This window comes from Micromys minutus, assembly GCF_963924665.1.
Source record: "Micromys minutus genome assembly, chromosome: 13".
NCBI classification, from domain to species: domain Eukaryota; kingdom Metazoa; phylum Chordata; class Mammalia; order Rodentia; family Muridae; genus Micromys; species Micromys minutus.
The window spans coordinates 44,211,999-44,225,780 of record NC_137982.1 but is presented as its reverse complement, the minus strand read 5'-3'; the positions used below and the strand labels follow the sequence as shown (position 1 = coordinate 44,225,780).

Sequence of the window (13,782 nt, the reverse complement as noted above, 5' to 3'; positions counted from 1 at the left end):
CTTTGTGCTTCTCTTCCCTTAGGGGCAGTCTTACACTGTCTAGTCCAGCACCTAAAAGCATTTACTGCATATATTTTGCTCAGCTTTATAATCTTTTATAGCAGGAGATTGAGCCAACTACCAGGTGTACAGTTATAGACAAATTCAAGTCCTATACAGCTAATTAATTTATACTTATAATAAAAATCTTATAGCCGTATAGAAAAAATAACTTTGGGAATTAATTATGTAAATACATTTAGACTGAAACTACTAAACTCTTTATAAAAAGATATATATTTTATTTATATGAGTACACTGTTGCTATCTTCAGACACACCAGAAGAGGGCATCAGATCTCAGTACAGATGATGGTGAGCCACCATGTGGTTGCTGGGAATTGAACTCAGGTCCTCTGGAAGAACAGTCAGTGCTCTTAACCTCTGAGCCATCTCTCCAGCCCAACTATTTCTTTCTTTAACCATAAAATCTTTAAAAAAATTTAATTACCTTATATATTTGTCAGATTCATCATTAAATTGTATGTGGACATGGTGGCTCACACCTATAAGCCCAGAACTCAGGGGGCTGAGGCAAGGTTTTGAACATCTTTGAAGTAATAAATTAACAACAGATTATTTTATTAAATAACCTGAGGTTTAGAAACAGATTTATTTACTTACTTTTAGACACGGTCTCACTATTCATTCCTGGCTGGTCTGAAACTTACCATGTAGACCAGGCTGGTATTGAACGCCCAGAGATCTGATTATGCTCGGATTAAATATGTGTGCTACCACAGCCAGCAGAAAGGCAGATTCTAAGATTATGTATGTATAATTACACCTGCTTGAAGTCATTATACACATTAAACACAGATTCTAAATTTTAGAATAGTTATGCTAGTGCAAATTATTATATACTTTGAATAAATATTCTGAATTGTGGAATAATTATGTTAAAACACAGGATTAGAAAACTTTTAAATTTAATGTTGTAAAGCTTCTTCGACTTGAGATAAAAAAAATTAAAACATTATTTATATACAGACATGCTTGACCAGGCATAGTGGCGCCCATGTCTTTATTCTCTGCATGTGAAAGGCAGAGTTCAGAGTTGGAGGCCAGCAGGGCTACATAGTAAAAACTTGCATACATATATGCATACATACATACATACTATCCCTTTGAGACACCATAAATATCGATTCTCCTATCACTAGAGTGTTTTCTGTTAACTTAAACTCCTAAAACTTTGTATCCAATTTTTTTATAGCCCTCACCTTGCAAAAGTTTTTATCCAGTGTTTAATCTTTCCCACTGGGGCAAAGTTTAGTTAACATAAAAGTCCTGCCTCATTCTCAGAGCTTTGAGAAAGGCTGTGAGGTTGGATCCCAGCCATTGGGAGAAGACTCAGCCACTACTGCCATAGAATAAAAACCAAGCAAACTCCCCACCCTACCCCCACCCTGAACCCCACTCCCACCGCCCCGCACCCCCCAGCCCCACCTCGGTGTCCTAGCTCTTCCCTTCTGCAAGCAGCACACCCTCTGATCTGATGCAGAGTTTTTAGAGATGCAGTGTATTTCCTTGAACTTACCTCCAACACACTGAGGTTTCCTCCGTGTTCTTGGTATTATATTTAGTGTTCCACACACTTTACTGCACAGATCTTCACTGTTCTTTTGAGATACTTTATTATAATAAATTCCAAGGATGCAATTTATGAACCAAACAGCAGAAACCGCTCTTCCGTTGGTTGTTAAGTGCCTGCCTGGTCCTTTGCCTTGCTCATTGGTCACTTGCCCGAATTCTCTGGTTGTATCTGTCACGCATAGAAGCTTGAATGTCCTTACTGCTAGTGTTGGGGTTTTCTGCAGAGGAACCCAACATGTGCTGGCAAGAGCTGTTCCAAAGCAGTGGGACTGGGGAGAGCCCCTGTAAGGACAGCAGGGACATGTGTAACTGCTGAGGGCATGTGAGGACCTTAAATAACTGGAGGAAGGGGAAGTTAAGCTCACAGTGTAACACGAGTGTTTTAAAGACGACCGCCACACATGCTCATCGATGTGGGACTTGATTGGACACCCTCAAGACGTGCTCTTTTGATTTAGCCTCAGACCCCTATGTAGCTGAGGCTGGCCCTGAAGTACTGACCCTCCTGTCTTTTTATTGTTGATGTTGCACTTTAAGAAATGGGGTCTCACCGTGCTGTCCAGACTGGCTCCTGCTTCAGTCCTCAAGAGCAGTCATGGCGACTGGCATGTGCCACACCCCTACCACAAGGGTTCTGTTTTCTTCTGTATACATTGTAGGAAATATAGATAATCGACTCATTCCCAGCCTTAGCAATAGTTTTTAAATGACTGCCCTGTTGATTTTAGTGTTCTAATTGCCACATCACGTCTTTATGTGTATGCATAGAAATAGAATGTAAGGTACAGATGCCAGCCAGTTTATATGCGATCACTCCTCCATAGAAGCTGAATAAAAACAAGTCTATTCTAATTCCATTCTTTAAAACAAATGACAAAGACAAAAGTGATAGTTTACTTTGTGATTGGGTTTTTTTTTAAAGGACTTGTGGTTAAATTTCATACGTGAAATTCTTTTATGTTTTTATTTGCTTTTTCTGGAGAGACCTCAGTATACTCTTTTAAAAGAACAGACCTGTGTACACACAGGGTTGGTGTTTGTAATCCTATCATTCAGGAGACTGAGGCCAAAGAATTGCTACAAGCTGGAGCCTACCTGGGCTTCATAGCAAGATTTTTTTTTTTTTTTTTTGAGTTGGTTGGGATGTTGGAGAGGAAAGAGTGAACCAGTTTCTTATCTTTCCTAGGGGTATTTATAGCTAGGTAAGTAGGTCACTAGAATATACTCACATATCTGATTGCATAAACAGCGCTTGGAATAGAACCACGCTTCTCACCGTGCCAACCAAGGTGACTGGTTGTCCTGCCGTGTCACCCCTGCTTTCCTAGACATTCCTGGGTCTGTCTGCACAGAATCCCCACTCTTTCCCAGCGTGCAACTCACATCCAGGCCACAACAGAGTTTTCAGTGTCTCCCTTCTCCTTTCCCATTGCCACCATCTTAGTAGAGGGTTCGTCACCCCAGACTACAGTCTAAAGTCCTGCAGCTCCTCCCACTTACTGACCTGCTTGGTTCTCGCCATCCTCTGGAGTCCCTGCCACCCAACTCCCAGCTTCACCCACAGCTGCCAAAGAGAGCCAGGCAAACTGGACCTTGTCACTGACCCCTGTGTATTCGTCTGCACTGCCATCTTCTTACAGGAAGACTAGTCCTGCTGCCTTTCCTCCACCCCACGCCCAGACCCTCCTGCTGACTCTCCTGCTGTCCCAGACAACCTTAGCTGGCTGAGCTACCATTTCCACTCATCAGTGTCACCCCACCAACAGGCACCACAGCAGCACCACGTCCTGGTCTTTCGTAGTAAGCCTTGGCAGAGGGGAAGGTGAATTTGGACATAACCAGAGTCAGGTTTGAATCCAGTCTGCACCTGCCTTTATTTCTGTGTCCTCATATAAAACAGCCAGGATGATAATTCTTTCACAGAAGCTTTGAAAAGCTCAAATAAGAGAAATATATATGAAATGTGGTTTGTATGATGCCTGACATGCAATAAATAATAAATGACAGTGATTCCTACAGTGATTATGATCATGCCGACTGCTCAGTTAATGTTTGTCAGTCACCGCAAACCACCAAGAATTAATTTTATTTATTCCTTCTCACTGCTCAGATGATTATAAATACCAAATGATGACAGTATTAGAGGCTCTCTCCCTCCCTCCCTCCCTTTCCCCCCCCCCCCCGTGTGAGTGTGTGCCTATCTCTTGAGCCCACAGATGTGTTCATAGGTGCATGTGTGCATGTGTAAGCCAGAGGTTAACACTGAATCTCTTCTTTAATTGCTGTCCACCTCATTTTTATGAGACTGGAACTTACTGCCTTGGCTACTGAGCTCCAGGGATCTACTTGTCTCAGCCTCCATCCTGCCCCATGGTTTCTTGTAGGTATCTCTACTGCCCAGTATTGTTATCAACTTGATACAAGCTGAAGTCATCTGAAAGGAGGGAAGAAACCTCAATTAAGAAAATACTTCCATAAGATCCTGGCTGTCGGCAAGCCTATAGGGTATTCTCAACTAATGATTGATGAGGAAGGTCCCAGCCCATTGTTCTTGGTACCATCCCTAGGCTGGTGGTCCTGGGTTCTATATGAAACCAGGCTGAACAAGACACAAGGAGCAAGCCAGTAAGCAGCACCCTTCCATAGTCTCAGAATCAGATCCTGCCTTGACTTGCCTCAGTGATGGAGCGTCATCTGGAAGTGCAAGCTGAACCGAGCCTCCTCCTCCCCCAGTTGTCTTGCTCATGGTGTTTTATCACAGCAGTAGTCACCCCAAGACAAGACAGTAAGCTGTACAGAATTTAAATATAGGATGTTTGGTTGTTTCATTGTTTAGGAAAATGGCTCATTTCAGAAAATACAGAGGTTGTATCCATTCCAAGAAGACGCCCTCCTCCTTCCTCCCTTCTCCCTTTTCTGCTTCCCCCTCCTCTACCTCTTCTTCTCCTTTTTTTTTTGTGGTTCTGGGCTTTGAACCCAGGGCATCATACATGATATTCAACAACAACAAAAAAAAAAAAAAAAACAAAACATTTTTATAACACAAAACACTATGTTCACACACAAAGAGAATAAACTCTGAAACTAAAAATACATAAAAGTGAGAGATTTAAGAAAAGTGAACCTTTTACATGCCGTATCAAGTTCTCTGTCGGTTGGCTATGTGGCAGTCATAATGAGCTTGAGGTCAGCCTGACCTATAAAATGAAATGTATCTCATTTAAAACAGCAACAACAAAAGATATTTCTTCATTTAAATACAAGTTCATCTTTTTTAGAAGAAATTGAGATAATTTATAAGAAAAATGGAACTTGGGGAGGAACTAAATATCTTAAAACTTACATCTTAGGACTGAGGAAATGTCTCAGTGGGTGGTACGCTTGCCACGCAGCATAAGGACCTGGGTTTGAACCCACATTTAAGGCATGCGACGGTACATGACTGTAACCTCAGAGCTGGGAGTGTAAGAATGGCTGGCTGCATGGTCACTTTAGCCAACCTGCTGAACGCCAGGCTCAGTGAGACACCTCACCTCAGAAAATAATGTATAGAATGATCGAGGGAAATACCTGATACTGATCTCCACATGTGCACATCAGAAAGCATACACATGCATGTGGACATACATGTGTGTGCATGCACTCATTTCTGGCAGAGCATCAGATGTGTGTTATAACAGGAACATCAAATCCTATTAAGGATTGCCCTGTTCTGATGTTAATAGCAGGCGGTACATTTATCCTAAAGGAGCATTCACCATACCAGCCCCCAAACAGTCCTATGCTGGAATGTTCTGAGGTTATGACTAAATCAGCCATTTCCCAAAGATGTCTGGCTGGTCCCACAGCCAGATTAAACAGAAAGCATGTAGGAGCAGCAGGGTAGCACTTAGCACCAGGAGCAGAAAACGAGCCCAACACAAATGAGTTCCTTTGACTTGGAGTCAGTTTGTATGACATATGTCGGCCTTAATCTAGAGTGCAAGATGGAGTCCCCGGCCACATGGGCTCTGCCTTCCACTTGTCAGACATGTGCTGTCTTTTCTTTATTCTTAATAGGGATCACATGCAGTGGTCTAAAGAAGAAGAAGACGAAGCTAGAAAAAAAGTAGAGGAAAACTCCGCCATACGAGTCGCCCCAGAAGAGCAAGGTAAAGCCGGCATTGTGTCCCAGCAATGGAAAGTTCTTAGTTCCCGCCCCAACCCATCAACCCATTTGCTACCTTTGGTGGGATTCCCAGCTCTTCCCTTGTAGTGGAACCAAAATTAATGAAATAAATTATGTATTCGCCCTATAATTGGTCTTTTGGTGGTCAGATTGCTTTTTCTGGGAGATATACATATGGGTGGCATTTTAAGCAAGATATGAAAATATAACTTTAAAATTTCCTCCTAGCTACGCCACGTTCAGTGTGCCGTTGTGTATTTCACTTGCTAGAAACTTCTAACAAATTCATAAACTCTGAAAAGAAAAAAAAAGTCATATCAAGATATTGTTGGCCTTTAAGGGAGTGTGTATGTGTGTTTGTGAGTGCGTGCGTGTGTGTGTGTGTGTGTGTGTGTGTGTGTGCACGCGTGCACAAATGAACATTTCAGGGCACTCAATGGTGTACCTGACTGGGGATCAGAGGTCAATTTCAAGTGTCTTTCTCTGTCACTCTTAGTTTTGTTTTTGTTTTGAGACAAGGTTTGCCCACTGTTTAGCTAGACTGGCTGGACAGTGAGCTCTATCTCTGTCCACCCTACTTGCAGATCTGAGGTCACAGAAGCATGTTGCCACACCAGGACTCCTAGCTCAAGTCTTCCTGCCTTCACAGCAGGTTCTCTCCCCATTGAACCTCCTTTCCAGCCCAGGATAAGGTTTTAATGGAGATCAAAAGCAGTTTTCTTGGAAGACTTTGTGTTTAGAGTTTAATTCAGGGACTCAACTTGACAACTTCATAAACAGCTCTTGAAGTTCGTCTCGGACTATTGTTAAACTACTAGAAAATGACAAGTGTTGACAAGAATGCAAAGAAACAGGAGCCCTTGGGCACATTTGGTGTGACTAGTACAGCCACTATGGAAACCACTGTATAGGCTCCCTAAAAATTAAAAATGGAGGGGCTGGAGAGATGGCGCAGCAGTTAAAAGCAATGACTGTACTCACGGCTCTTGCAGAGGACCATGGTTTGGTTCCTAGCACCCACATGGCAGCTAAGAACTGCCTGTAATTCCTGTACCAGGGAACATAATACCTTCTTCCAACCTCCATGGATACCAGTCATCCATGTGAAGCACTTGCCTCTACTCAGGGAAGCACTCATACAAATAAAATAAATCTTAAAAATGTTTTTAAATAGTACTCCCTATAACACATTAGTTCACTTTCACGATCGATGGCAAAAGATTCAAAGCACAATCTCAAAGAGATAATGTGCATTCCATGTTCATAGCAGCCGCCTCCATGACAGGCAAAAGGGAGACATAACCAAACCACAGATGTTATAAAACAAGCAACACTATTAAATAATGTGTTCACAAGTGACTGAAAAGCCTTAGAGGAAGAAACAGTTCAGTCCTACTACCTGAGGAATAGCGTAGCAATGTCCAGTATTCTGAGAGCATGACGTCAGCAGCCATTTCCCCAGGTCTGTAGCTACTGTGGACAGGTGGATAATAAAATGTGCTACATGACAGTGATTGCCAAGGGCTGCGTGGGTGGAGAGGTGAAGTTAGGTAATGGGTTAGATAGAGGTTGCATTATGGAAAGATTCCAGAGGCCTGCTGAACAATGTGAACCAACCTACCACTGTGCAGCAATGCACTTAAGAATGACTAAGATGCTCTACTTTATGTATTTTTACCACAATTTAAAAAAATATCACACTGAAAAAAATGTTTAGAAGTGGTCAGTATCCTTCACAGTGAGTGGCTCCTGGTCACTTTGCCTAACAGTCTACTCCCTGTATATCATTTTCTGCCTTATTTTTTTTTAATGACCCTTCCTTTAGAACATTTCCTGTGCTCTCTCCTTTTCTTGTTTCTGTGCATATGTGTGTAGATATGTTCACATGTACACGAGTACGCATGTGTGCATGTGTGTTCATATGCATGTGGAGACCAGAGGCCAACCTGGAGAGTTATTCCTTAGTTACTAGTCATATTTTGTGGGGAGGAGGTCAGTTCGGGTTTCTCACTGGCCCCATCAAGGAGGATGGGCTGGCTGCCAGGGAGCCCCAGGCACCCCACCTACTCTGCCTCCTCACTGCTGGGATTATAAGTCTGTGCTGCCAGCCAGCTTTTGTTGTTGCTTTTGCTTTGTTCACTGTTAATGTAGATTCCGCAGATCAACTCTGTTCCTCGTGCTTGAGAAGCAAACACACTTCACTGCTGAGCCATCTCCCCAGATCTGCCTCTGCCTACCTAGTACTGAACTGCGTGCATTTTAACATGAGTACCGGGGAAGAAACGCCTTATAGGGCGAGCACTTTACCAACTGAACTAACCCACCTGCAGCACTGGCTGGCCTAAACTCAAAATGTAAACCAATGCATCCTCAAGACTGCAGTGACCCTCCCGCCTCTCCCTTCTGGGTGCTAGGATGGTTGGATTTATTTCTTTACCAAAATATTTATTAGCACTAAGCACAGTGATATAATCTGTAATCTGAGCACTTGGGAGACCCAGATAACTGAATACTATGAGTTTGAGGAAAGCCTGAGACATGTAGTGAACTTGGTGCCTGCCTGGCCTATCTGGTAAGATCTCATTTCATGAGTCAAAAATAAGTAATCTGTTGAAGTACCAAATATATACAGAAATGAATATAACTCACAAAAGGGTTCTCCCGCAGTTTGCTGGGTTTTCGCATCCACATAAGCAGTGCCGACATGGAGAGTCAGAACGTTACTGATAGAGTAGCAGCTTTCTTGTACTACTAGTTAACTCTCACGCCTCTCAAAGAGCAGCTCCCATCTTCACTTTTAACACCATGGCTTTGTTTGGGTGCTGCTCAGTCTGACCATTCCTGTGACAGTGACCATGTTACAGAGCAGACTGGAGTCCACTGTGATGCCTCCGCAATGCATCCAGCTTATTACAGAGGAGTCGGCCTCTTGCATAGCCAGCACTTTATCCCGAACCATCTCCCTAGCCTGCACCATGTTTTATAAATAAAGTTTTATTAGGACACAGACATGCTCACTTGTTGACATACTCTGTGGTATCACATAAATGCTAAATTCCTGGGTGGTGGTGGCACTATCTTTTAATCCCAGCACTTGGGAGGCAGAGGCAGGTGGATCTCTGAGTTTGAGGCCAGCTTGGTCTACAGAGTGAGTTCCAGGATAGCCAGAGTTGCACAGAGAAACTCTGTCTTGAAAAACAGAAATAAACAAAACAAAGGACTAAATACCTACCAGGCAGTATATAGGAAGATTTTTTTTCAAAGCTAGAATTCTAGTCCTAGGTTGACCAGCTATCCAGAAACTCCCCAGGAAAAAAGTGTTTGCACTCCTCCCTGTAAGGCACATAGTGAAAATCAGGAGAAGCACATTTGAAATGTTGTTAGTCTACAGTTGCTGACATTTGAAGCAAAGGTATCTGGGGAGGTTTAGCTGGGGAAGGAGCCAGTGCAACCTGTCTGGCTCTCCAGAGTCTCTGGTAGCCTATGGATTCCTCTGGCATTGTTATTCCTTAGTGATAGTCTTTCATCCTCAGCATCCTTGAGTGGACAGGAAAGACGAGCCCCTGACTCTGGTGGAATTATCCTATTTTTACGAGCTCTAGCTGGGCAGAGCTGGGGTGGAATAGAGCCAGGGGGTGTTGGGGTTGGACTTGAGGGTGCATACCAGGGCCAGTGCTGCCTTCCTTCAGCCAGCATCACATTCCCTCTCAGGAATTATGTCACTGCTTCTGAGGAAGTATAACTTCACTTCTTTGCCAGCAGCTGCAGACATATTTTCTACATTATTCAAGCTTCTGCTAGTGGCCACCTGAATCCATCAGAGCCTCCAACCTGAACATTATCAGTTGTTCTAACTTACTTCCAGGAAATGAAAACTCATCATAGTATTATCTGCACAGTATTCTAATAATAAGAAAAGGTGGGGACTCTTCTTAAACTTCCTTTCGAATATTTGTGTCCAGAACTTAAACAGAGCAGGGCTGATGATGTTAAAGTTCTCTGAGCATGGCCGACCACCTTGTCCTGCTTGTACTAACAATGAACTTGAACGCAGCTGATGAGGTTATTTTAGAGCCTCAGAAACCGCAGTAAAGGAAAACAGCGGCTCCGACAGAACCATAATGGGACCAAAATAGAAACATGGTGACTGGCCTCTCTGTAGAGGAGGAAGGGCAGGAGCAGGAAGGCCCCCAGTACCACTTTGAGGTGTTTGCTTTGTTATTACTACGGCAGTCTTCTCTAAGTATTTTTCTGGCTACTGTGAAGATAAAGAACTAAAGATTCCATTTCAGAATGATTCAGAGAAATAGAGATTTGTTCTGGGTCACCTCTGCATCATGCTGTTCAGTGAACTCAGCACCGTGGCATCGGGGGACCACTGCAGGAAAAGACCTGAGTTATACAGAGGGAATCTTATATTTAAAGCAAGGTAGTGCCGAGAGAGTGCTAAAACTCACAAGGGGGTAGCAAGGAAGGAAACTGTGGTCTAAAGATCAGTGAGCGACAGGCTGTCTCAGAGCCAGCCAGCAGTTTCTGCTAGGACCGCAGACCCTTCTCAAGTCTTTATCCGCCGTCTTATCTCTCTGATGAGTCAATATGGGTCAAGGTAAATAGATCTCTCTGTAGGGAAGCTTTGACCTCGACACCACCATCTTTCCTTATCTAAGGAGTCCCGAGTGTCTCAAAGAACCACTGCTCTGCCGTCATGAACCCCGTCTGTATTGATTCTATCTCCTTTATTAACGCCCCTGGGAGGAAGCGCTGGTTATTCTTCCAGGCTAGCCAACCCTGTCACATTTCTTTGGGTCCCTGTATGTCACTCTCCCTTCTGCCATTTTTCACCTATTGTCAGAGCTGCAGGTGAAAAACACAAGTCAGAAAACACACTCACAATCTGCAAATAAGATCTTCTACGTGACAGATAATCGCCTTTTGTTGTTGAATGGCTCTTGTGTGTTTGTAAATGAGATTGTATAGCACCCAGACTCCCGTCAGCAATATTTCTTTCCATTAGATTGCCCAGATTAATGATTTTTAACTCCATGTTTTCTTTTCCTAATTGCTTTCCAATTTTATTACAGCTCATATTTCTTTAAAAACCAGGTTAACCCAGAGAAATAAAAAAGATATAATCAGTGTTTCTTGAGTTATCATGGTTATATTTTATAATTTCCTTAAAAAGATCTCCAGTGTGCTATATATGTCAGCTGGTTGTATAGCAAATGTAATGGGTTTTTAAAACTTAATAACAACAGCAGCTGCTTTATCTACTTTAAATATCCTTGTAAATAAAGTCCTACATAGGGTAAGCTATCTCTGTTAGGCAGATAATGAAGGAGTGTATACTTTGTGTTGGGAATACCTTACCACTGAAGAGATAAATGTTCTATATGAAGGGGAAAGAAAAGCAGAATAGTTAAACACCCTGTGCTGATAAATATAGCTGCTTCTCAGATGACTCTAGCTGCTAAAAGTTTCATGCAGTGCCCTTAGAATTACACTCTTAATTTTATAATTTTGAGTTTTCTTTTATTAGACAGTGAACTTCCTTCAGTAGCATGTGGAAATTTCCAACTTTGAAAGTTCAGGTATTTGCGTAATTGATGTGCAAAAATAACTTTAAATTACTTTTTGTTACATAGCAACTTAGAATAAATTTTCATAATTCATATTAATCACGTCATATATGCCAGATACCTAAATGGTTTGATTTGGTTTTTCAGTTATGATGTTCAGGATGACTCCAATGGCTTGTGAGCCTGTAAGCATAGTTAGTGTGCTATGATTCTGTTCTGCTCAGCAGTCTAGACCATAATAAATGAAGAATGAGGTCTTTCCTCACTGAGCTAGGCCGAAACCAATCACTCTCCCTTTCATTGTCACTAGCATAGACCAGTTTACTCTGGACAGCTAGCAACGTAGGACAACAAAAGAAAAAGATGTTCCTGCAAGGAAAACTCGTTATTCAGATGCCTGTTAAAGTCAAGGCAGCCCAGCTTTCCCTACACTGCGTAGACTCTGGTTCCTGGCCTGAACTTGGGGCAGTCAGCAGCAGAGTGAGCCTCAATTTTGTCACAGTCAGAGAGTGGCCCCTGTTGTTCCCCATCGTTACCAGCATGCTTTCAGTTCCAGAAATTGGCTCATACACTGGAGGTGTTTACTGTCTCAGGCCCGTGACTCTGACGAAGCCAGTAGTGCTTCTGTAAAGTCATGGAGAAAATCACACGCCCTCAGGATGCTGACCCTGCTAGTGTCTACCCCACACACCAACCTGTACTCATACACATTCTATGGTTCTGCTGCTAGTTGTGAATTCATCTTGTAGTCTTGTATTTTCTCTCCTGGAAAGAACTTGGTTTAATTGATTCTACTTCTCACTCTCTATGAAGGTGAACCAGTCAGCATTATGTTTACAATATTCTTATGCTGAGGTTTTGGTTTCAACTTGGTGCTTTGCAATTAAGAGGAAAATAAGAATCAGAAGAACAGACTGTCTTTAGGAGTATTTTGGAGGGAGCACATGTTGACTTTATTATATTAAGGAGATGGCACTATGTGACAGCCGGGAACCAAGGGCTCTTAATCTAGGTCCTGATGCTGCCCTTTCTGGCTATGTGGCCTTGGGGAAAATCTTAAGCCCTTTGAATTTTATATCTATAAATTGAAATATTATTGTCTATCTGAAAGATATTATTAACCCCAAATTGTTGGCTTCTCCCTTCCCTCCCCTGCCCCCCCTCACTCTTACTCTCCCCCCCCCATTGATTTATATTTTCTCTCTTTCTTCATTTGGTGTGAGGTAAAAATGAAGGTGCATGGGAAGAGCTCAAGTTTATTCAATGTCCAAAACACAGACAAGCGGGAGCTTTGTACTCGCAGATGCCATGGTGGGCAGGGGAGGCATATGCTTGGGATATGTGGAAAGAGGGGGAGGAGAAGCGAAGCGAGGAGGAGGGAGGAGGAGGAACGGGTGACCATGAGCAAAGTGCTGTGTACACAACATGTACAATGTGTCACAATGAGACCCATTATTCTATGCTGTTAATTGATGGGGAGAATAGGTCAGTGTAGGGGGCAGTACCTGTGTTTCTCTGGCAGTGACAGTTCTCAGGCACTTCCACTTCATAGTATGGTGCTTCTTACCCAAGCTGCCTGCCCTGTGTGTCACCCGGTATGTAAATTAGATCACTAGGAGGAACTTCTGGCCTTAAAACATCCTGTTCCCAAAGAGAAACAAGACTAGGGCGTTAGCAATTCAGCTAGGCCAGTAAGTAGCACATTAGGTAACAATATTGCTAAGGGTAAATGGGGAAAAAAAATTTAAGAAAAGCATTTGACATAGAGCCTAAAACTGTATATCACTGTTGGGGTGTTTGTTTATTCATTTGTTTGATTGCTTTTTGTTGTTGTTGTTGTTGTTGTTGCTGTTGTTTGGAACAACATCTTACTATGTAACTCTGGCTACTCACCATGTAGACCAAGGAGGTCTGGAACTCACAGTGATGCCTGCCCCTGCCTCTTGAGTCCAGGGATTAAAGGGCTATACTATTATGCCTAGTTAGGGTTGAATTTAGGTGGCCAGTGTGTTTTATATTTGAATGTAGCTTATTACAGTAACATCATTATGGATTAATAACTGGTAGTGCTTGTTTTCCATAAATTCATGTATACATAGACATATGTATGAGGCTTAAACAGGCTCTACAGATTATGCTGATTCTCACTAAAGGAAGTCAGTAAGGTGAATGGATAATACATATGAGATTCTGTGAGGGTGTGGATGTTACATGCATGTAAATGTACAAATGCATACAACTGTGTGTGGGCATGTAGAAGCTACAACGGTTGGATGTCTTCCTCCAGCACACCCAGACTTATTGTCAATAAGCCAGAACCTGTTGTTTCTTGTTTGTTTGTTTGGTTGGTTGGTTGTGGTTTCATGGGTAGGCTGCTTTGCTAGCCGGTGAGCTCTTGGGACCT

At 42.7% G+C, this 13,782-nt stretch overlaps 1 protein-coding gene across 1 annotated transcript in view; it reads left to right on the top strand.

Moving 5' to 3' along the window:
• Positions 1-13,782, top strand: part of METTL8 (methyltransferase 8, tRNA N3-cytidine) — an 82,918-nt gene that overhangs the window by 48,176 nt on the left and 20,960 nt on the right. Inside the window, exon 3 of the mRNA XM_080927308.1 lies at positions 5,694-5,785. Within this exon, the coding sequence (XP_080783434.1) occupies positions 5,694-5,785 (92 nt within the window). The remainder of the gene's footprint in view (positions 1-5,693; positions 5,786-13,782) is intronic.